We start from the raw sequence: 25,126 nt of genomic DNA, 5'->3' as shown, positions 1-25,126 counted from the left end.
GGTCGTCCTCGACACCTCCTGGTCCTCGTGGCTGAAGAGTCAAGCTTCACCTCTTTCACCTGAAATCACCCGACATCGGTGGGCATCTGCTCATCGCCTTCCTGGTCACTGGCTAGTGACTCAGACTCTGTCCCATCTGCTTTCAGGTTCTTATCTTCGATCCAGGCTTGGATCTATTCAGACACTTCGCATTTTTCACGGCAGCAGCACTTCTTTGCCAGCTCCCATTGAAATAGACGACGCGACCAGACACCAAAAGACACCTATGCAGCTGGCTTCCCTGGGTGAGGTAACAGGAGTACTCCAGTGCTCCCATGGGTGCTAGCCCTAGAACTTCCTAAGTCCAAAAGGGTTTGGTCCTGACTCATTTCTAAGTGTCCCTAATCTTTAAAAATCTAACCGTGACTTTCCCCATAGAAGCTAACGGGAGCTCGTGGCTGTGTTCACACACTGTACACGGCCCCCGTGGGTCCCCTGTGTCACTACCTTGGGTGGTTCCTTGGGGTCCCAGCGATTCTACATGCTCTAGGCCCTGTGTCTAGTTAAGTCGTGGTTCTTGTACCACTATTTTAGTATATGGTTTGGCTCGCCCCTAGGGCCTGACGTGTATTTGTGCTATTTTTTACCTCTAGTCTTATAAAGAGACTTGGATGGTGTGTTTAGTAATAAATACATATATTGTATATATATACCTGGTGTGGATATCTTTCATTTAGTGACTCAAGAGATTATAGACTGGTAAAACAAGCTGCTTTACATTCCTTCAAGACTTAGCCTGATGGCTGCTCTCCATAGCTACCACTAGGATAGCTTTCAATAAAGGCTGTCTTTAACCTATAACCAATAAGGGGTTGTTTGGACTGATCCAAGGTGCCCACTATAAATAGTGGACAGCATAAATCAGGCCAACTTCTCACATGTTCTTTCTGCATGGTTGGTCCTATGTGATTTTAATGGACCCCTGAGAATAACGAGTTTGCATTTGGAGGTTCTAGAGGGAGCTTTCTTGTCTGCTCTCTCTAGCGCTTTAATCTCCGACCGAGGATATTTTCAACAAGTTGGCCTCTCTAGCTTTGTCAATTTCCAAAGAGATCAGGACTCCCCTTATTGTGGCTTTGAAGGCATCCTATACTACGTGTAGGGAGACATCCTGGCTAGTGTTTTTCCTGAAGTAATCTGTGATTGGGGAGCATATGGACTGTCTATTGACTGGATTCCTCAGGGTTTTTGGTTGAGGCGCCATCATGTTGGACCCTTCCTGAGGGCTAAGCTGTTCCTACATGTGAGTGCAAGATGTGTGCGGTCCGATATGGAGATGTCAGACATAGATTTGGTGCCAAGGGCATAGAGCGGTGACTGTATAACTAGGACATAGTCTATTTGTGAATACATGGCGTGAAAGTGAGAATCGAAGTAGTCCTTCTCGTCCAGGTGTAGGTGGCGCCAGGTATCCATCAGTCCCAGCTCTGTGATCTTTCTTGAGGAGCAACGATATTGCTCTGGTGCCCTGATAAGCATTGGATTATCTGTTGTGTGTGGGATTCCAGGGTAAGTTAAAGGCCCCATTCCCCTTACCATAATAAGCCCAGTAGCAGGCCGAATCTGGTGTCAGTAACCTGTGCAGGTAATAGCCTTGCACAGTGTTTGGGGTGTATATGTTCAGGAGCATGAGGGCTGTCTCTCCCCATGGTAAGATGTTTATGTAGAGGCCTTCCGTATCTCTGGTGACTGATGTAGGGGATCCACCCAAGTGTGCTGTACATAGTATAGCTAGTCCTGTAATCTTATATGTATGTGAGGCTCCACACTGGTGGGGTTACGCTGGATGGTGCATTCGCTTGTGGTCCTTTCAGAGTAGTTTAAGAGCATTTGGAAGTTTTGTGGCTATTCACAGACCTTTGGCATCTGCAGTTCCTTCCTGAAAGCTAACTTTCTTTTCAGTGTGAGAGTGTGGAGGAAACATCCCCAACTTAGGTAGGGGTGTTTTGGAATGAGTTTCTCTATAGGCAAGAGTATTCCCTTTGTAGAAATAAAATAAGAAGAATAAAAGTGCAAATGCATAATACAGTAACATTTCTTTGTGTGAAAAGCTTAGCAAGCTGTTACTTTTGGAAAGAGCCAACAGTTGCACCTTACCAAGACTTTTTTCTAAATTCCCAGAAACTTGGAAATGTGTTCATAATGTATGTGTAAGACGTGGATACTCAAACAGTTTCCAAGGGGCCAAAAAGATGTGATGTGACCAAGGGACGCTTTGATGCCAGAGGTGTGTTGGTCGGGAAGGGGTGGATTGGTGGGGGGTGAACTAAGATTGGTGGTAAGATGGGTGTAGGTTAAGCAAAGCATATTCATCTAGTGGCTGAACTGAACAATGTGAAACCAAAAAACCTGAAATTAATTCTGGCTTGCCCACTTTACTAAATTGTGTGACCCTAGGCAATTGTTTTATTTCACTTTCCCTCCTTTTTAGGTCTCGCTAGAGCCAGCGCATGCGTTGGTCTGGCGAGCCCTTTAGTAAGCGGGTTTTTAAAGTGCTACCAAAGGCGGCCACCAGCTTACTGTTAAGCGCGTAAGTGCTCGCACGCCTCGCTCCGCCTCTCCTATGTTCTGTTGCTGATCTTTCACTTTCGCGCGCACACAACTCCCGTTCGTAACTTGCAGCGCAAGGCGCGCACGCTTGTTCTGTTGGGGATTATGTCCCTGCTCCTTCGCGCTTGCTGCTCCAGGCGCCATTGGCCACGCGCTTCCAGGTCATTAATATCTTCCAGGGTGTCCCAGCAATCCTCTGCTGTACAGTTCCCCGGTGAACGGTCTCCAGTGTCTAAGTGCACCACTATCATCAGCTGGGCCCAGGACTCGCACCTCTGAGCAGCGCTCCTCATCTCACCGCTTCCGTGCAGATCCTTTCCTCTGGGGGTCCCCCCCCCCCTCTGTCTGCGGGCCATCAAGGCAATTGCCAGGGCTCACCGGGGAGGCGGTTTCTGCGTTTCTGCCGAGGTTCCGCTCCGATCACTTCGTTTTGTATTTAATTGAGACTGAATTTTGACCATTGTTTTGCAGATGACATAGTGGCGGCTGCCACTCTCGCTTGTCAGCTCGTACCGGTCTGGGGCTCTGTAATGCGGCTGCTAGCATCATTCAGAAGCCCTTTGTGCTCAAACGCTCTGCCGCTTCATAGGCACCGTTATTTCATTTAGCCGCTCCTAGAGGGTACGTGGTTCTTTCACTCCAGCAGCACATCCGCCGTCCTCGACATCTCCTCACCTCTGTCTTGCGTGTATCGCAACCCTTGCTTACCTCTCGGTCCCCGATCACGGAGGGCCGACCACAGCGGGCTCCCACGCAGCAGATCCTGCTCACCCCTCCTGAGGTCTTTTTGGGTGTCTGCGCCCTCCCGCCAAGCAGGAATTCGGTTCCGATAAGGAATCGGCTGCGATCACATGCGGAAATAGCCTCTTTCTTGTATTTTTCAGGATTTTGGGACCGGGCAAGGACGGAGCTTGTCACCAAGCATCTGCTCCAGTTGCCCACTTGGCCACGTCCCTTGTACTACTGCCTGTTTACTAGTAAAATATAGCAATATTGGCTGTTTAGAGGGAAAGATAAAATGCAAACAGTAAACGGTATGCAGCGTTAACCAAAATAAAACGAGCATTGGCATAGCCAATAGGTCTTGCTCTTGGGACCTTCTAAGTATTTAGTTATGCAGCACAATATTCTTGGTGCAACAATAACTGTTGCATGGCTAAACACTTAAAAGGTCCCAAAGGCGAGACCTATTGGCTATGCCAATGCTTGTTTAGGTCGAGCCTGAGCCAGCGAGCATGCGGTGCTCTGCGAGACTTTTTGTGGTTGAGTAGCGAATAGAAGCCCCGTCCACTCTCCGCCTATAATTGCCATTGGCTTGTGTCATTGTCTGTCCTAAATGCTGGCTTCTGATTCGTAAATGGACTTTAGTCCCTCCTTAGTACCGCCTACTCTTCATTTGTCACCTCCCATGGCAACTGGCCCCTTTACTTCAGTTGTTACACGGTACTTGTTATTTAGACTGTGACCACTATTTTCTTTATTCAGTTTCTCTTACTGCAGGTACGACATGCTTTGGTGCCTTCTTTACAACCCTCCCTCTGTCCCGTTGTCTGTGTCTTATCCCCCTCTCCCCCTGCTGTCCGTGCCTTATCCCTCACGTTCCCCCCACCCCCGTCTCCCTCCCTCAGGTTGTCGTGCCTTGTTTACCCCCGCCCTGTGCCTTCTCCACCCCCGCCCTCCCTCCCGTTTTCCGTGCCTTCTCCCTCCCAATCCACCCCCTACCCCCTGTCCGTGCCTTCTCCCTCCCACACCCCGTTCCACCCCACCCCCCACTCCTGTTTTCCGTGATGCCTTGCATTTGCAATGCAATAGGTCTCGCATTTAAGTGAGTTTGAGCTATTGGTATTGTAAATGACACTGCCTTTTATTTGTTTTGGTTTTTAAAACAAAATTAAAACTCCTAGTCCTTTACAATGCCAATAGCTTAAACTTGCCTAAATGCAAGACCTATTTGCATTGCAAATGCTTGTCTTCATTACAACATATAAGAGGACTTCGAAATACATGACTTCAGGATGTGCCCTTCACAAAACGTTCTCCTGTGCTTGATTTAATACACTAGAATATTGTTCATGTACAATAGAAACCCAGGCCACCCACAGAGTGCACATAACTGAAATGCCTCTTAGTTCACTTTTGGCATTGTTGTCAAAAGGCGAAGGGGGCATGGAGGGTAAATTGTTTAATTCATGTTTGAAAACTATCACTGTTAAATTATTACTTCTCAATGCACTTGTATAGTCTGATGTACTAAGGTGTGAAAATGTTCAGCATGTTAGTTATACATTTTTTTAATTTGAAGAGAATGTCATATTTCTACACTTTTGCTACAAGATGTCTTAAAAAATTAAGGTTTTCCTACAGTTAAGTGATGCAGGACTCTACTCCCTTTCTTTGTCTCAAATTAACCTATAAATAAATGCTTGTTATTTAACATATTTTTATTGTTAGTGCAGAGTTGAGTAAACCGCAGCTTAGTGCTGCTGTTGACCAGGGGGGCGTACTTTGTATCAATGATGTAATGTAAGTAGTCTCTGTGCATTTCCAAAGTTTGTCATTCTTGCCCTTCGGACTGTGTTCTTTGGAAATATGACATTATCATTGCGTTATTGTTTATGAATATCACTTGAAAAACACTGCCTTCACAAAGGGACCGTTTAAGCATCTATTGATGTGAGTGGGGTTACTGCGACTAGACTGCGGACGGAAGGGTGTCTAAACAGTGTTCTAAACACATCAATATCAGTGACTCCAAGCATTATAAAACGATTCAAGAGACATTTGTGCATATGGAAAATGTATTGAGATGGTAGATCTTTTTTCTTTTTTCTTTGGTGCCTCATTCAGATTCTTACTATTGAAAGTGAACTGCTCCGAATCTGCATTATACGCAATTGAAAGTATGGGAACAGACGGGCATACAAGTAATTTATGGTATAAGGATTCCGATTTTTGCTCTCAAAATCTACTGGTAGTCGGTACTCCCTTCCAAGTTCTAGCTATTTGACAGGCTGGAATCTGTCATGACCCGACTTTCAAATGCATTTTAGTTAAATGTGTGTACTTTAGTATATCATATTCTGAAATATTTGATCTACTAATATAGTATGTAAGATGTTTTGCTCCACTAATACTTGAAAGACAGCACAACATCCTCCGTTTACTGGGGGCCACCGACTCTGCAGGGTGGGCTCAAAGGTTGCAGGAGCGGAGAAGCCTGCATGTTCAATGCTTCAAAAGTAAAGCCCCACTCCGACTTCTGTGCAAACACAAAACTTTATTCGTCTGAAGCAGCATATATATAACTCAAGTCCTGACCGGTTTCGGCGTCACCACGCCTTGCTCACAGGTGAGTTCAATAATTACCATGTGGTCACGAGGCCATAGGATCAACTACAGCCCCCAGCATGCATCATCGTTGCTTTGTAATCACGAGGCATTGCTTAATATTCATGTTTTGCCCAAATAGCGTTTTATGAACAATGTCCCAACAACGTACCAAATTGTAATGTGCACGCATTCCTTCTCACAGCAAGTGCACTTTTATGCTGCCTCTGTCCATGATAAGGGTTAGCACTGCGGAGCTTCCAAGAGGAGAAAACTCCTCTATTCCCTTTCTCTCTGATGCGCTACCAATACTTCTGGCAATCCTTCGTTTGGTGCGCGAGAGCGTGTCATGCCCCCTCCACAAAATCCAGCACAACATCCTCCGTTTACTGGGGGCCACCGACTCTGCAGGGTGGGCTCAAAGGTTGCAGGAGCGGAGAAGCCTGCATGTTCAATGCTTCAAAAGTAAAGCTCCACTCCGACTTCTGTGCAAACACAAAACTTTATTCGTCTGAAGCAGCATATATATAACTCAAGTCCTGACCGGTTTCGGCGTCACCACGCCTTGCTCACAGGTGAGTTCAATAATTACCATGTGGTCACGAGGCCATAGGATCAACTACAGCCCCCAGCATGCATCATCGTTGCTTTGTAATCACGAGGCATTGCTGGATTTTATGGAGGGGGCATGACACGCTCTCGCGCACCAAACGAAGGATTGCCAGAAGTATTGGTAGCGCATCAGAGAGAAAGGGAATAGAGGAGTTTTCTCCTCTTGGAAGCTCCGCAGTGCTAACCCTTATCATGGACAGAGGCAGCATAAAAGTGCACTTGCTGTGAGAAGGAATGCGTGCACATTACAATTTGGTACGTTGTTGGGACATTGTTCATAAAACGCTATTTGGGCAAAACATGAATATTAAGCAATGCCTCGTGATTACAAAGCAACGATGATGCATGCTGGGGGCTGTAGTTGATCCTATGGCCTCGTGACCACATGGTAATTATTGAACTCACCTGTGAGCAAGGCGTGGTGACGCCGAAACCGGTCAGGACTTGAGTTATATATATGCTGCTTCAGACGAATAAAGTTTTGTGTTTGCACAGAAGTCGGAGTGGGGCTTTACTTTTGAAGCTTTAATACTTGAAAGAGCAGCCTTTTTTGATACAGCCTTTAGGTCTGGGATTCTCCGAGATTTTGCAACTAAAATTGTATTTATATTATCCTTACTTACAGGGGCTTCCAGCCAGCCGTCTTCATTCATTGGTCTAATATTATTTTCTTCTATATCGTGGAAGCTTACTTTAGCCATTGGCTAAATTCAGTGCGACTAACGGCATTCTTCCAAAAGTCAATACACACAGGACATGACCTATAAGCCCAATAACGGAACCTGGGTAAAGAGCAAGGAACTAACAACAATTGTTCTTTGGGACCAATCAGTGCAACTCTCTCTCTTGACATTTTTACTTCATTAAATCTCCAAAGTAGTTATAAGATATCTTATATCGACAAATTAAGTGCAGACGGCGCGGTTCTCAAAGGTGCAGTGACTGCAGCAGTTACAATGATGCATATGAGCAATTGGGATGTCTTAGAATTTCATAAAGATCAATAGTGCAATCTGTATTAATTGATTACTATTCACAACTGATTGCATTCCAGTCAATTCCATTAAAATGTTGAAGTTTTGACTCTATATTAATTGTAGAAGGGATTCCTGTGAGAAAGTGGCTCTGTATATACTGTTCCCTAATAGGTACAGGGTGTACAGAGTCCACAGTCCCCCAGAGGCTGATAGAGGTCAAAGTTAGGTATGACCTTACTCTCAAAAGTGGTAGCTTGGTCGAGCAGTAAGGCAGTACTAGAGGACAGTGTAAAGCATTTATTGTACACACTCAGTCAGCAAATGGTCTCACACACTCAATAACTGAACTCTAGGCCAATGATTTATATATATAAAATATATGCTTGTTTTATTTTTAGAACCACAAAGGGGATAAAAATATACTTTCTCAGAATGAGAGGTTGCATATAAATACTTTTTGTCTTAAGCAATGAATTTTTGTAAACAGTCACAGTTGGTTGCAATAAACAATCCTATTTCCTAAACATCACAATGCATTGAGCTCAATGGTACATTCAGGTTATTTGTAATAAATTACTTTTCAGATTACTTTTGGAATTCCAGGTCTGGCTCCTAGATCCAGCTCTGGGTCAGTATTCAGAATCAAGTGATGAAAGTCGACTTAATAACTGTAGTGATTTTTAAATAATATTTAGCTATTTCAAAAGTTAGCACTTAGAAAATATTTCAAAGAAAACATTCAATGGATCTCTATGGCAAGAAATTCAAATTGCAGGTAGAGTACTTTATCGTTACTTTAGTAATCCAGGACTGGGCACCTAGACCCAGGACTGGGGTCCTTATCAAAAACAGGTAAGTAATTTCGTTTGCAGAAATGGTACGATTTTAAAAGAATATTTCAAATTTGCAAAAGTAGACACTTCGAAGAAATTTCACAGAAAAGCAGACAATGGTTTCCTATGGGAGAAAAATGAGTTAGAGGTAAGTATAGTTGTGGACACTTTTCAGAGTCAGGGCTGGGCACCAAGATCCAGCACTGGGAGCTCACCTAGGAGCAGGTGAGTAAATTCGTTTTTGTCACTTGGCTGATTTTTGGTGAATTTTTGCAGTTTTGAAAAGTTCACACTTAGAAGATTTTTGAAGAAAAAGCCAGTCAATGTTACCCTATGAGGAAAATGAAGTTAGCGGTTTTAAGGGTAAGTACTCAACTGGCAGAGTTGAAATTCCGGGCATAGACTCAGGGGTCCCCCAGTGTCAGGTAGGTACAGTTGGTTCACCCTCAGCGGTTTCAGGACGGCCGGGTGCAGAGAGAGTTAGGCCCAATGTTATCCTATGAGGGATAGGGGGGCCTTGGTTGGTGGCTGCTGTCGGGCAAGCCACGCGGTTGTGGGAGCTGGGCTCCTGGTCACTTACTCAGGGCAAGTGGGGAAGTAAGTTAGTGTAGAGAGTGCACTGCCAGGGCCACTCGGGCGGCTGGGTGCAGGGTGCTTTTGAGCCGTCGGGCGCTCAATGGAAATCAATGGGAATGTTCCGGTTTGGAAAAAGGCTGCAGGCTCGGGGACGAGGATGCTTCAGATGCCACCACCACTTCGAGAGGTAAGTTGGGTAGTTGTAGGTTAGGTGGGTACCCCGGGATTGGGCACAGGGGGCCGCAGGGCGCCGGGTGCAGGGGTGCCTTTTGACGTCGGGAATCTTACCCTCTTGTTGATCGCGGTTGGGGTGGCACTCTGTTCTGAGGCTGCAGGCTTCTTCCGGGATGTCGAGGGGGGTCCTTGGGTGCCGGACTCGAGGTCACAGTCGCCGTGGGGTCGTCCTCAGGGTCTTTGTCCACTCCGGCACTGGCCAGGCTTGGCTGGTGCAGAGTGTGTTGGGTCCGCGGTCCCGGGCTGCTGCCAGGGGTTAAAAGTAGGTTTCTTGAGTAGAGCCTCTACTCATGGGAGTCCCAGGGAATCAGAGTTCAAAGGTAGCCAGGTCCTCCGGGGTTTTTGAGGTTGCTGGCCACAAGAGATGCCGCGCTGGAGCAGGAGCAGGTTCGAGGGTCGACAGGCCGGTAGGGCTGGGGCCAAAGCAGTTGGTGTCTTCCTCTTTTTAGCAGCTGCAGGGCAGGTCTTTTTTCTTCTTGCTCTTCTTGTAGGTTTCTATCTGGAATCTCCGGAAGGAAGGTTCAGGGGTCCCCTAAATACTAGATTTAGGGGCGTTACAGGTAGGTGAAGGCCAGGGACCAATGGGTCCTTGTCCTGGGGTGGGTACACCCCCTATCCTGCCTCTCTCCTGTGGGAGGGGGGCAGTAGCCTAATCCTGATGGGGTAGGGCCTCCCATCTTCAAGATGGCGAGAGCCCGGAGATGTGCTTCACCTTGCCTCCCCCACCTGAGGGGTGGGCAGGCTGGCACATCCCCTGTCCTTGTATGGGGTTTCCGGCCAAGCTTCCCGCCAGAGTGGGGGGTTGCAGTGGCCTGGGGAAACTCCAACTGGCGGCATGCCTTTGAAGCTTCCCTTGGCTCATCCTGGGGGAGGAGATTTCTCACCTCACCCAGGATGTGCATTGTTGCAGGCCCGGGAGAGCAGGGGCTCTCCCACCCAGGGGTCCAGCAACGTGTCTGCTGTGTGGCAGCCTGGGCAGCCTCAGAGCAGACGTGGATTGTAGGTTAGCTGTAAGGGGGCATCTCTAAGATGCCCTCTGGGGTGCTTAGTACATTAAATCCCACACTGGCATCAGTGTGGGTTTAATGTGCTGAGAAGTTTGATACCAAACTTCCCAGTCTTCAGTGTTGCCATTATGGTGCTGTGGAGCTCGTGTTTGACGAGCTCTCAGCACCATGTACTTGTAAATGGCAGCACTGTACTTACAGTGCCCATGAATGGACCTGGGTACTGTAGGGGCACAGGGCTCCTGCTCCTGTGCCCACACCATAGGCATAAGGCACCCAGCCAGAGGGGTGGCTGACATATGCCTTGGCAGTGTAGGAGATGGGCATGGCACACAGAGCTGTGTGCCATGTCGACTCTTTGTTTTGTCCTGCACCCAGACACTCAGCCTGCAAAGGCAGTGTGTGTGTGTAAGGGTACAGGGCCTCTAAGGGTGGCACAATGAGTGCTGCAGCCCTTAGAGGCCTTCCCTGGTCACAAGGCCCTGGGTACCTAGGGTACCATTTACTAGGGGCTGACATGTGGCCAGGGTTTGCCAATTGGGAGTTTGTATTTTAGGGAAGGAGCACAGGTCCTGGGCACCTGATTGGCAGGAGCCCAGGGCACAACAAGGAAAAGTGCATCAGCTATTAGGCAAAAAAGGGGGGGGTTACTGCAACAGAAACCCACTTTCTCACAATTCCTCAAGATGCAAAACGTGCCATCTGGCACAACACTTCCAGGCAATGTGCATCATACATATACTGGGTGGTTATATCTAGTTGGCCTCTGGATACCAACTTGTCAGTATGTAGGAAATAAATTCCTACCACGATCCGTGCGGTCATTGTACTGCAGCTTGTCTGGAGTGCAAATACTGTGAATAGTAATCCATGAATACAGATTGAACTGTTGATCTTTATGGAATTCTACAAAGTCTCATTTGTACATATATATTATTGTAAATACTGCACATTTGAGCATTGCGCCGTCGGCACACACAAAGTAGCTCTCTTCAGTGTCCGTGTCTGTTTTGGCAATATGTGTTTTTTGAGGTTTGAAACCAACAAAAAAGTATTTTTCGGTTTCAGCTGTTTCTATTATTGTTTTAGACCCAGCAACTTCTGTAACAAGAAGATTTTGTATAAACCATGACAAAGCAAAATAGGCATTGACAAAGCCAAAAGGCTTTTAAGCACTGGCAAAGCCAGCAGGTGTAGCTTTGGTTGTTTTAAAAAATATTTTGTTTATTTAAATTGCGTTAATGGCGTCAGGGGATCATTGTACTCAACTCCGAGGACTAGTCTCTCAACCCATTACTTAAAGAATGGACTACAATTGGAATATGTTTCAATTTTTGCTGATATTCTTTCGGTCGAGACCCTAAGCAACAGAGGGCCTTGCGGAGTAAGCCACCTGAAGAAAGTGATCAATGAGTCCACCATTTTGTTTTTAAACAGGCTTACCAAGATAGCGTGATTGTTAAGGAAGCCTTTAACGTTCTAAAACATCCTTCAGTACAATCTGTGAACATTTAGTTTCCCCATGGCTACACTCAGGATATTGGAAGTGGGCAATGGCAATGCATTCCTTTCAGTAGTAGACTCTATACATTTTTCAAATTGTTCTACAATTTGTCTCCTATGGAGTTGGTGATAACTGTATTTGTAATTTAAAGAAACCGGGTTCAAAGCAGAAACCTGGTTGCAATTTACGTTAGTTGTTGATCTTTTTAATTATCTCTTTTGACAGAAGATTTAGCCCTTCGCCTCTCCAAAGCAATAGAGATGGGTGACCAGCAGACTGCTTCCCAGTTGGCTGTGGCATTGGCCACACATTCAGCTTCCTTGCAGATCCAGCTGAAACCGTCCTGCTTTCCTAAAACCGAAATCTGGTGAGTGTGAGATGGAGAGGACAAATCCTAAATGCCACCCCTGAGAAATGTTGATCTGCTGCCTACATGGTACTGAGAACATACACATTGTATAATGAATGCAGAGAAGCAGCAGCATTGGCTAAGCCAGTACATCTGGCCTTAGTGTATTAGTTCATCAAAAACATGTATGCATGACTACGTCTTAATGTTTTAGCCCATTAATGTCACATCCGTGGGATTTTAAAAGCATAGTACTGTTTCAGTGTTTTGTGCAATATATTGTGCACATTGTTTTTAGGTCTCGCCTGGCGTTAGCAGCGCCATGCGCTGCGCTTGCCATACGAGGGCTTCTTGGAATCAATAGATTCCAGAGGCCGTGTCTGAGCTCTGCCTGCTTTTCTGATTGGTGTGCGTTGTTTGTCGTCAGTTATTATTCCTAATAGACTTTGATTGTCCTGCAGGTTTTTTAGCCCCTCCTGGTTGCCACCCTGTCCGATTTATGCCACACCCAGCGGGATCGGATCTTTTACTTGCGGCGGGAGACAGTGTCTCTTAATTAGCCGAATTGCACTTTTTTTTGGTATTGCCGCGTTAATGCTAATATGTGGCACGGCACATTTTAACTTTATTAAAGATAGCTGCAGCTTGCTTTTGTTTATGCATGGCTGTGCATGGCACGATTTTTTCAGTTTTTGTTTTTCCTAAGGATGCTCACTGCTTTTAGTCAACAGTGTGTTTTGGCTGCAACATTTACGCTTAAGTTAGAAATTAGAACCACATGGTTCTGTCACTTATATAGTTTCACATCGCGGCCGGTCGCGCTCCTTAGTGGTAGTTTTATCTGACTAGTTAGAGATGTGCTTGTTCTCTGTCCAGTTATTAGCATGTGGGCTTTGGGGTGCTGCAGACATGCTGTTGACTTGACACTGTGTGATCTTAGGCAGCTCTATTTTTCTCCCCATGGTTCACTTGGTCAAGCTGAGCGTTACTGTAATATTCCTGGGTTCTGATCCTGCTGCTCACTTGACGACACTGTGTGGCACGGCACATTTCCACTTTATTAAAGATAGCTGCCGCCCGCTTTTATTTGTTTATGCACGGCGCGATTTTTTCAGTTTCCATTTTTCCTACGGCTGCTCAACTGCTTTTGGTCAACAGTGTGTTTTGGTTGCAACATTTACGCTCAAGTTGCAAATTAGAACCACATGGTTCTGTGACTTGTATAGTTTCACATTGCGGTTGGTTCAGTGGCTTGATTGTCCACACCGGCAATCAATAATCCTGAGTTCAAATCCTGCTTTGTTCACTTGACACCGTGTGATCTTGGGCAGCTCTATTTATCTCTCCATGGTTCGCTTGGTCAACGGAGTGTTAGTGCAATAATAGTCCTGGGTTCTAATCCTGCTGCTCACTTGACGACACTGGGTGATTTTTGGCATCTATTCATCTCCCCATAGCTCACGCTCCTTAGTGGCTGTTTCATCTGACTAGTTAGAGATGGGTTTGTACTCTGTCTAGTTATCAGCATGTGGGCTTTGGGATGCTGCGGACCTTCTGTGGAGTAAATTCCAGTTAAATATTGGAACCGGTAATAGGTGCCCGATGGTGCCCTTTGGTTTCAATTTATATATGTGTTATTTAAGTAGTTCTGCACCCACTTATTACTATACATACATAAGGCACTGTCAAAAGATCCACATAACACAACTGAAACAAAGAAACGGGTCTGTTTCCGTTCCGAAAGCTGTTAAAAACCCTGCTATTTGAGGATACTCTTTAACTGTGCTCGCTACAAGGATTGTCTGTACCCTCTGATGCAATCTCCTTCTGTCAAGCGCTAAGAGACCTGCCGGTATATATGCGCTATATAAATAAACTAACATAAACATAAACATAAACTGGACACAGTGGAAACCATCTGCGACTGGTCTACTGGAATTTTGCTCAAGGAAGCATTGTAAGCTTAGAGTAACCTTACCTCGGTACGTGACAAACTTTTACACACTAGTGGAGTGGGCAATTCGGACAGAGGTGTCGCTTTTCGTGCTTACAAATAAAACTCATATTAACGTGGTGCTATGTTGCCAAAATGACAGCTTTTTGAGATTCAAGACCGAGGCTCCACGGTAGAAGTGCGAATAAAGAGGTGGCTGTCGGTGAAGCTGACAGCATAACGTCACCGACTTTATGGTAGCATCTAGTATGCTCCTTCAACTCAATAATGTTGTCTATTTTTACATAGGTGCTTTCTTGAAAACCGCTGTCAGTGCTCTCCTTTCGATGAACACGGTCTAAGTCTTAAACAGTTCTGCTCCATGCATGGCTGTCATATTATGACCGTCATATCTTGGATGTTAAATATATATTTTTAGGAATTGAATGTTTTCAACTGTTTTATTTCACATTGTATGTGGGTTTTATCAGACTTTTATGGATACCTTTGTACCCAAATAAAGATGAAATTGAATTGTGTTCTTTTTTCTCACGTGTTCTGTGACTGCTTACTGATTCTGTAACGCACTCTGTCTGTGTCATCCCATGTGCATTCTTTTTCATGTGTTCTCCGATTGCTCACTGATTCTGTGTCTTCCTGTGTGTATTCCGTTTCCTCGTGTGTTGTGACTCCTTACTGATTCAGTGTCAACCTGTAGACTGTGACATCCAGTGTGCATTCTCTTTCCTCATGAGTGTTCCGTGTCTGCTTACTAATTTTCCATCTTCATGTGTGTGTGCTCTGTGCTTTCGCTCTAAGGTTGACTGCACACCTTTCTTTAGACAGGCCGTGTCTTAAAAAGGGGTGTGCCTGCCATAAAGTGAAAGTTCAGCATGGGGTGCTTTTACAAACCAGCATTTGCAATGCAATAGGTCTTGCATTTGCAAGAGTTTAAATTATTGATGTTGTAAATGACAATGCCTTTTATTTATCTCTCTTAAAATCTAAAACATAAATAAAAGGCATTGTCCTTTACAATACCAATTGCTCAAACTCTCGCAAATGCGAGACCTATTGCATTGCAATTGCTTTTTTTTTTTAAATAACTTTTTATTAGCACAGATCTAGTCAGTACATGGACAGTGAAGAATCGGCAATGCATAGTCACAGATCAGACATTGCGGTAGCACAAGTAAAATAATACAGTGTGGTTTAGATATCCATAAGGCTGTAGTTAAGTTGGTCCTCTCTGGGCTACATACATTTACAATAATATTTAGCAGTCAGAACCTTGGAAAGGTACAAAGAAAACGAGGGCATATGAGGACTAGTAGGATGGGGGAAAAGGAGGGGGATGAGTTCCTCGTCCCCTCTCATTCTTCGGGCTTTGTCTCGCTACGGTATGTCTCTCGTCCTCTCCCTCCATACTCAACCCGTAATATTTTAGCCAAGGGGCCCAGATTTTTTGAAGCTTTCGGGGGCATTCTCTCGCTTATTATGTCACTTTTTCCGCTACCATGTAGAGATCCATATGGGCCCTCCACTCAGTAAGGGCGGGTGGAATTTGGGCCCCCCACTGACAAGCTATATCCCTCTTGGCCACTATGAGCTCTACATTGCATAGGAGGAGTTTGCCGCGCGGCAGGTCTATCTCGATGGAAATGCCCAATAGGGCATACTTCGGGCTACCGTTCTTGTTGTGCCCCCAACACTTTATTCAGTTCCCCCAATATTTGACTTGAGTACATTTGGATCCGACTACAACCCCAGAGTGTGTGCACAAATGTACCCTTCTCTGTTTTACACCGCAGACACTGAGGTGTCTCAGCTTTACCCATAGTGTGGAGACGCGCCCTATCAAAATATACTCTAAGGAGATTCTTGAATTGTATGAGGCATAGCCGCTGTTTAATGGCCACTTTCCTCTTGTACATCAGAGCTGCCTCCCAGTCAATGTCCTCCAGAGGTCCAGTGTTATTTTCCCACTTGGCCCGAAGTGGTCCCAATTTATCTGGGATATTATTAATTAGCGTTTTATAGGTCCATGAAATAGCTTTGTTGGAGAGCTCTTCCTGACGTAATCTGCATTCTAAAGGGGCAAACTCTGGGATGTCTGCTGTGTCTATCCCCTCTGCTTTCCAGACATGTTGCAGCCTGAGATACGAGTATCTCTGGGTGTCGCACAGTTGGTATGTGTGTTTGAGCTTGTCAGAGGGAACTATTGTACCTCCCTCTATGATGTCACCTATTTTAGAGATCCCAATTTTTAAACCTTTGGTGTTAAACAATCCCTGGCAGTTTTGATCCCTCCCAAAGGAGGGGGTCTCTCTCGTGATCTGTTTTCCCATCCCATTTTCTCTCCACCCCTTTCCAGGCCTCTATTGCACTTTGGGTGGCCGGCCGGCAAGAGCTGATGAGTTCCCCTGCATCCATATAGATAGTGGAGATGGGTATGGTTCCTAAACTGCAGTCGTTCTAGGGCGTAGGTGGGGTGGTCTCCCGCCGCATGCCCCCACTCATTAAGCACTATAAGATGGGCTGCCCTGTAGTATGCTCTTATGTCTGTTAATGCGCGTCCACCGTTGTATTGATTTAGCTGAAGTGTTTGTAATGCAACTCTCTGGTGTCTTCAGTAATGTACGTAAGTCAGCGTTTATCATGTTAAATATAGCCTTTGGCATTCTGCAATACGCGTTTTGCAACATGTAGAGCAATTTTGGGAGCATAATCATTTTTATAATGCTGCTCTTCCCATTATCATTAGTGGGAGTCGGCTCCACCTCTCAACATCCCTGTGAAAATCTGCGATATTCTGATTGAGATTAGTCATGTCATTGGTAGTGATAGATAGATCCAGGTATCTGAATCCCTCTAGGGCTACCTGAAAGCTTCCTGGGAGTCGTCTCCTTTCTATGGTCCCCCCCTACCAAATAGAGTCTAGATTTTTCCCATTTAATGGTATATCCTGCCAGTTGACCATACTCCTGGAAAGTGCTCAGGACTATCGGAAGAGTCCTGTCGGGGTTCGTTATATATAATAGTATGTCGTCGGCATAGAGCGATATGCGCTCATCTGGAAGGGCTTCCTCATTGTCTTTAAAACCATTAATCCCTGGGTGCTTCCTAATTAAACAGGCCAATGGTTCCATTACCAGTGCAAATAACAGGGACAAGGGGCAGCCCTGTGTTGTGCCTCTCTGGACCTGGAAGGCCTCCGAGGTCGTCCCATTAACTCAAACACTGGGTACCGGTTTGGTGTAGAGCAGTTCCACCCAGGCTATGAAAGCTGGGCCAATGCCAAACTTCAACAGGGTTTGCCTCGGGAATGGCCAATGCGCCTTGTTGAAAGCCTTCTCCGCATCCAAGGAAAGGAACACGTGTGTTGCGGATCTATTCTTTACCGTGTCCATCCAGTTGGCTAGATGGCGGAGATTAAGGCTTGTGGCATAAAGCCAGATTGGTCCCAGTGAATAAGGGATGATATTACTGTCAGGGGGGCGTGTCGCCGAAACAGTGGCTAATGTTTTAGTTTCCACATTCAGTAGGAATATGGGTTGATAATACCCACATTCTGTTAGGGGTATGCCTGGTTTATGAATAACCACCACTGTGGCCTTTCGAAGGTCCAGCGGAAGTGTCTTTTCTTCTTGGCCCGCCTGGAACATGTTTAAGAGGTGTGGCCAGCAGGTTGGCACTGCATTAAAAATCATTCTGCCGGAAGCCCATTCGGGCCAGGAACCTTTCACGACTTTTGCCTGCCAATTGCGCCCTTCACTTCCTCCGGGGTTAAGTCCCCCTCTAAAAATTCTATGTCTTCTCATTGATTGCAAGTAAGAGTCGATTTGGGCGTTGGCTGGCATTGGTCTGGCTCTGTATAACTCTGTATAGTAGTGGGTGAAGGTGTTCAATATAGTTGGGATGTCCGCTCTTTTTTACTCAATCAGGCTAACAGTTTTCCCGCCCTGTCTCCTGACTCATATAGTCTGTGTTGCGTGGCCAAAAGTTGGGCTTTCACTTCTTGGGTGACTAGGCTTTGGTACTCTCTCCGGGTTATTTCTATCTGCCGTATCATTCGGTGATCTATATTAGTATTCATTTGTTTCTCTAATTTTAGGAGTTTGTGTTCCAGGGTCTCAATTTTCTGCGTCTGTTTCCGTTTTGCACCCTGTCCTGTAGCACCTTTTTATACGCTTCCCATAGAGTTACTGCCGAGGACACTGTAGCCTCATTTTCTCGAAAATAAAGTTCAGAGTCCGTTCGGATCTCGTGGGCGATCTCTTTATCTTGCAAAGCCCAGGCCTGCAACCTCTACTCTCCTCGGCTCTCTGTTGCTCTTCCCCCTAATGTCAGCCACAGAGGTGAGTGGTCAGAGTTGCCCCTTGCCAGATATTCCACCATCCCTATTACCTCCACTTCTCCCGACGGGGCGAAACGTAGTCTAGTCTGACGACAACTCTGTGAGCTCATGAGAAATAGGAGTATGTACGGTCTATCGAGTGATGGTGTCGCCAGAGATCAGACAACCCCAGTGTGTTCTGAAACTGTTCGAGGTGTGTGGGCGAACATGTTCCTTATCTCACATATGTACGGTCCAGCTGCAGGTTTATGACGTTGTTAAAATCACCACCAACAATCTGCGTGGAGGGACCCGTTTCTATGAATATTCATGCTATTTTATCTAGTGTGTGCCGTTGCAGTCTGGGGGGTGCATACACACTGACCAGCGTAAGCTCCCTCCGGCCCCAGATCCACTGTATCGCCACAAACGTTCCATTAGGGTCTGTCCACATTCTAGATCTATGGAAGGGTGGTGACTTCCTAATTGGTACAGCGACTACCCGCGATCCACCTGAAAAGCCTGTGTGCGCCACTGTAATATACATACCACTCCTTACAAAGGAGCAGTGAGAGCCCATTAGATGCGTCTCTTGTAGGAGAACAATATCCTGTTTGTCGTTTGATGTATTTGCTGAACAGCCCCCTTTTCATTTTATTACCTAATCCATTCACATTCCATGTTAATACTGAATACTTCTCCTCGACCTTTGCTTATGTCTATGCTTGTCACGGGTTTTACATTGTGCTTCGTCTTGATTCTGTTTTTTCTAGCTGTGTCCCTGATCTTGGTATGTCTGTGAATGTTTGTACAACTTGGTAGAACTAACCCCAACTCTGATCATTGACTTCTCTGCAATCTTCCTTCCACCTCCCCCTCCTCACACTCTCCCTTCACCCCCCCCTCCCCACACTCTCCCTCCACCCCCCTCCACCCCCCCTCCCCACACTCTCCCCTCCACCCCCCCTCCCCACACTCTCCCCTCCACCCCCCCTCCCCACACACTCCCTTTCACCCCCGCCACTCCCCAATTGGTCAACATGACAACTGCAGCTCAGGTGAAGCTTGAGAGGTCTTTTTCCTCCCCCCTCCCTCAACCCCTATTCAATAACTAAAGATCGTACGTTTGTATTAGAATCTATTGCCCCTAGGGTGTAACTTACAGTGTCTATAGGCACTGAACTAGTGTCTTACTTTCTCTCTGCAGCTGTTCAGCCCCATTTCAGCCTTCCTCACCACTTTTGTATAGTTGCTGCTGGTGAGTCCCCAAGGTGGCGGGTTGCTGGCCATGGTCATCAGGCTGGTGGATAGTCTGCAGGATTGGGTGTGCGCTATCTGCATGTGATAAATATTCTTGATCCGAAGGACCTGAGGTGTTATGGTCTTGAGATTTGTGGTGTTGTCGGTTATCTTTCTCGTGTAGTTTCCCCGTCTGAATCCGATATTTGGGTCTTTTTATGTGCGAGTCATCTGGCTTGGATTAGTGTACTTGGATACTCCCTCCGTGGATCAGTCGACTTGCATGGCCTTTTCTCCCTCCGTGTCCCCGGGCCAGCGCTTCTTTGTAGGCCTGATCCTAGCATTTCTGTTGATTCTTGTCTGTCTTGTAGGGGGCCGCTCTTCGCGCCAGGCCCAGGCCTCTTCTGGAGTTTGGAAAAAGGTTCTCCGTTGTTTCTGCACTTCCCGGGAGTAATCTGGGAACACCATTAACCGTGTATTAGTTTACTTAATGTCACCTTTTTGACTTATTTCTCTAGTTAGATACAGCGAGTTCTTCCGGGCGATGAGTGGCACCACAGTGTCTTGCCCGTGACAGCTAATTCGGACCCTTCGTCGATCACTCCTCCAGCGTGCCCAGGCCTTGTCTGTTTGTCTTCCTATTCCTTTGGGGCCCCCCGTCCGCCACTACGCCGCCTCAAACGCGGAGCCACTATTCAAGTCCATCTGCTCGGGGAGGGAGGCACAGATCTACAGCACAGTTTCAGGGTGTGGCACGTTGCAACATTGCTCGTTGGCCCTTGGTGCGCATCCTATACCCCTTGTCAGCAGGTTCTCGCTCACCATAAATACAGCCTTATTGGGAACGTCTCCCTGATACCAGCGTTGGAGCAAGGGAGGGTCCAGAGGAGCCCACAGTCCAAGTCCCCCCCGCCCCCCTTTTCGCCTCAGCCCATCGCCGGCTGGAGTGGGGGGGTAGAGCTCTCTACTGTGCCCTAGTGTTGATTGTGTCTCTCGCTGTTCTCTTCCCTTCCGGAGGTGTGTGTCTCGAATATATTATGTTACCCTGCTAACAAACACTCCGCATACCATCACCACAAAATATTTACAACACAGATTCAATGACCCCGCAAGTTATGACAACGCAAACTTTTACCACGACTATACCTTTACCACCAATGCAAAGGCATGCGTGGTATAGGTATACTCATAGTAAAAGTTTTAAAGGTCAGTGAGAGTACCCTGCCCTACCCTACACCCTAATGTACCCCTGCACGACCCTCCCCCGACACCCAGTCCTCTCCCTACATTTACACTACCCAGCACGACCCCCCCGACACTACCCTAAACCACTACCCTGCACTACACTCACACTACAACATTAACCTAAAACACTACTCCCAGCACGACCCGACCCCCAGTCCGGTCCCTACATTCAAACACTACCCTGCACGACCCCCCCAGTATGCCCTAAAACACTACCCTATTCAAACACCACAGCACAACCCTAAAACACTACCCCCAGCACGACCCTCCCCCGACTCCCAGTCCGGTCCCTACATTCAAACACTACCCTGTACGACCCCCCGACACTACCCTAAACCATAAAACCTTACCCTACACAAACACTACCCTACACTATACAAACACTACCCTAAAAAATAAACCCCCACCCCAAGGCCCAATCCCCCTCACCTCTCTCTCCTCATGGTTCCTCTCTCTTCCTGGTTCCTCTCTCTTCCTGGTTCCTGCTTCACATCGTCTGTCTCCGAGGGGCGGTGCACGTCGTCGTGGGGTAACTGAAGAGCCTCTGTTTCCTCACAACGACGTGGATCGCCCATTTAATTTTTTTACAAGGCATGTGCATTTACCATACATACCTTTACAACGCATTTCGTTGTAAAGGCATGCGTGGTAAATGCACGCGCGTTGTAAAAATAAATGCAGAGTACTGGTATGCGGGGAAGGTGCACTATGCGGAGTAATGGTATGCGGGGTCAAAGTCCTAGTCATAAAAAATGTGTTGTGAAGAATATTTACCGTGTGTCTCCCTTCATGCCCATGGGCTCCATCCTCGGCATACAAAACTAGGCTTGGAGGGTGGGGTCCTGTGATATTGACAAATAAAATTGTTTGACTAGGTATGTTACTTTGAAAGTGCATTTAAAATGTTGAGTTTACGTCCGAGCAAAAGCATATTCAGTTTTATTGAGCCACGTGGGTTCCGGGACTACCTGTGCCATGTTTTTGTTGTCCTGCCTGCAGGTTCAGCAGGTGTTGCAGTTTCAAGCACTTATCGGTACTCCTGAATTATTATATCTATATAATGTATACAGTGGGTCACGGCCCAGTGTGTACCATAAAAATTCAATAAAATGTTTAAAAACTAAATGTTGAGTTTACTAGGCTGATGTGGTACCTGCAGCTAGTTGGTGCAGTTTCTGATTTGCTCTTTGGGATTCTGCTGAAGTTTTTTCACCACCTTTGTTTCATTAGCTCCCCTTTTGTATGACCTAATTGTTTGGTTCCTTCAACAAACATGCAGCTTTATCATAATGCTGCTTTGATAATTTTTACTGCTATTGATCTGGGTGCATCTGTCTCTTCAGCAAGATCATATAATGGCAGGACTCATGACATCCTGTTCGAGATGCTCAGAGATCCATGGAGATTATACACAATAGCTTCTGTGCTCTACTTGGTTGCCCTCAGAGGAACTGCGTGAATAAAGCAGCCTTGTATTTGCAGGCATCAAGGTGCTGAAATGCTAATAAAGCACTTGTTTACCTTCTTGATGATTTGTCTTGAGGTTCACTTAGAGTGCTGCTGCAGCACACTGTCCAACTAAGACAAACATGGCCGGCGCAATGTGGCTATGATCCTTCTGTTGATTAGTGTGCGTCCCACAGGGGGTGGTGCTTAATCTTGTAAGTTAAGGAGAAAGTGAAAAGTTGAAATAAATGGTTAACCAATGATATATCTAAATACACTAATTCTTGTCAGGTTTTATATCTCAATAACATAGGGCCTGATCTATAGTTTAGCAAGCTGGTACTCCACTACATAACAGATATCCTGTCAGCCTTATTATAAATGCCATAGGGTTTAATGCACTTGTAATAAGACCATCTGGATATCTGTCAAGTTTGTAACTGAGTTTGCCAAACTCAAAATCGGGCCCGTGTTTTATTTGTATTTTTTTATATATCGTTTTTCCACGCACAAAAAGGATGTAGTTGAAACCTAAAAACCATAGAGAATTTTCATACTTCAGATCACATTTCAAGTAATGTAATTCTTTGATTAGCATGCAGAATGGGCTGCCTTTAGTGGGGAAGCCTCATTTCAAAGTGGCATTCACCAAAAGGTCCTTTACACATATTGAAAACAATGCACTTCCTATGTGCTGGAGTGATGCCCCAGATGACAATTATCATTAGGTGACTTCTCTGGTCTCATCAAAGTGTGATTGACAAAGTCTGAAAGAAGTGGCTGAAGAAAACTGACCCAAAACCCAATCTCTGTATATTGGAACAATAGGTTGGTGGACGGCCGCACTGTCAAGCCAGACCTAGTGACTGCTTTAGTGTCTGTAGCCTGTTAAATCATAGAGGCAAAGGGTTTATTGTACAAATCTAACCATGCAGTGCTATTGCTGAATTTAGTCCATGACCCCTTGATATACCTCCGTAAAAAAATTGTTGTCCAGATATTTCCATTTTGGATTTGTTTTTGTATCATTAGAGAAGTAATTTAGTTTGGGTGGACCTTGCTGATCCAGGCCGAAATTTTCTGTACAACATTTTTAAAAATGGTGGATGTGCTGCAGTGATGATGTAGTATTTCAGGAATCATAAGACCTGTATACTTAATTTTGGTGTCAAAACATTGGTTTTGGGGGTCAAATAGTCTTACAGAGACAGAAATAACTCCTCAGAGCATTATATCATTATATAACTGCCATTTCCCAAAATGGGGACTCTATAATGAAGTGTTTTGCCATCATATCGGTAAATTATCCAGTATTGTATCTTTTATAGCATGGGTATTCATAGTACAGCCCGCGGGCCACTGGCGGCCCGCCCGACCTTCATTGGCGGCCCGCGGACCTTGTTGCCATACGAGTCCTTCCTGTAAAGTTTAAACAGAGAAGATGGCCGCAGGAGCATACGTTGTGAATACGTATTCAATACGTATTCACATCGTTTGCTCCTGCGACCATCTTCTCTGCTTATCCTTGCCTCTGATTGGCCTGAGCCTCTGAGACGTCACACCCGGCACCCAGCGCGAAGCACAGGCCCTTTAAAAGTCAGCTGTAACTAGCGCTTTTACAGCTGACTTTTAAAGGACCTTTTAAGAAGCTTCCTGTGTCCGTGGTGTCGACGTCCTCGCAGCCCCGGAGAATCTGCACTGCAGCCGCTTTGACACCTTCGGGTAAAGTCAGCGCTATATTAAAATGCATTAAATAAATAAAAAATCACTCGTCATGACCTGTGCTGTCCTCCTCTGAAGCTGCACCCCCTCCCCCTTCCCCTCTGTGTGATCTCTGGGGGCTGCGGCTGGTTCACGAGTTTCTGATCTAGTTATGCTTAAAGTCCCCCCTTAATGGACTCGGTGAGAGGCCCGTCAGTCCTTTTAGAGACGCCCCCCCACCAGGTTTCTGCCTCGGAAACTAGGCCAGAGTCTGCCTTCCGCCTGTTCACAGCAAGACAGCGGCTAAGACTGTTGAATATTGATTGCAGCCCCCGTGGCACAGTTGTTTGCGTGTTGTTGTCATTACAAGGTCGGGTCTATGGTGGAAGAGGTAGGGGAAACCCACAAAACCTTCTCTTAATGGGTGCCTTTGCAGGTGAAGCTTGTTAGGATGCCTCTCTGGGGGTGTCACAGTGACCCTGCTTACAGGATGTCTTCGGGTGTCCAGCGGTGCTGTTTTGTTGTAGGTGGCAGAGTGGGAGTTTATTATTTACCTGCAGGAGTCATAGGTTGCTGGAAGGGATGCGTCACACAACCATCTTAGTGATATCTTGTGAACATTAGGGGGTTTCTTGTCATTATTTGCTTCAAATGATTAGTATTCAGTAGAAACGAGAATTACATTTTGAAATTGGAAAGGGCAATGCATGTGAAAAATTGGACGTGTCTTTGGTACCAGTGACATTTAGGGGTTCAAATGGGTACCCTGATTGTTGATGTTTAAAATAGGTCTGTGTCATAGTCTTTCAAGTGTCAAATCAGATCCGTAGCAGCTTGCATGAGTGCTACCCAGTGATGGCCTTACCAGCGGCATACGCAAATGATGACACCCCCCCCCCCCCCCGCCCAAGCAGAACGTCTGTAGTGAGGGGACCGAGACACCAATATTTCACAGAATTCATAGGCCGGTGAATGAGGCGACTACTGGGGTTGCCCCAACCTTACCACATCAGCTGAATTATCCTTCCGTCCTCTGGGAGAGTTCCTGGCAACTTGGCAAGAAAGGATGCTAACATCTTAAAAGTCCATATTTGTTTAGCAAAGAGGCTTCAACTTGTTCACAAGCTGTATTACAGTAGCTAAGATACAGAGGCTTACGGATAATAAACAGAAAATACTGTGGCCTGTGCTGAACTGGGCATGTGCTGAATATCCAGT

General features: G+C 46.1%; 1 protein-coding gene across 2 annotated transcripts in view; it reads left to right on the top strand.

The window, feature by feature from the left end:
* The window catches only part of LOC146830440 (ranBP-type and C3HC4-type zinc finger-containing protein 1-like), a 540,476-nt gene that overhangs the window by 110,116 nt on the left and 405,234 nt on the right, over positions 1–25,126 (top strand). For both annotated transcript variants that reach the window (XM_085604678.1, XM_085604679.1), the window contains exon 4: positions 11,885–12,026. In XM_085604678.1, coding sequence (XP_085460804.1) covers positions 11,885–12,026 — 142 coding nt within the window. The remainder of the gene's footprint in view (positions 1–11,884; positions 12,027–25,126) is intronic.

The sequence above is a fragment of the Triturus cristatus genome, chromosome 5_1, assembly GCF_964204655.1.
Source record: "Triturus cristatus chromosome 5_1, aTriCri1.1, whole genome shotgun sequence".
Lineage (NCBI taxonomy): Eukaryota > Metazoa > Chordata > Amphibia > Caudata > Salamandridae > Triturus > Triturus cristatus.
Note: the sequence above shows the minus strand (reverse complement) of the source record. Positions and strands in the feature narration are given on the sequence as shown.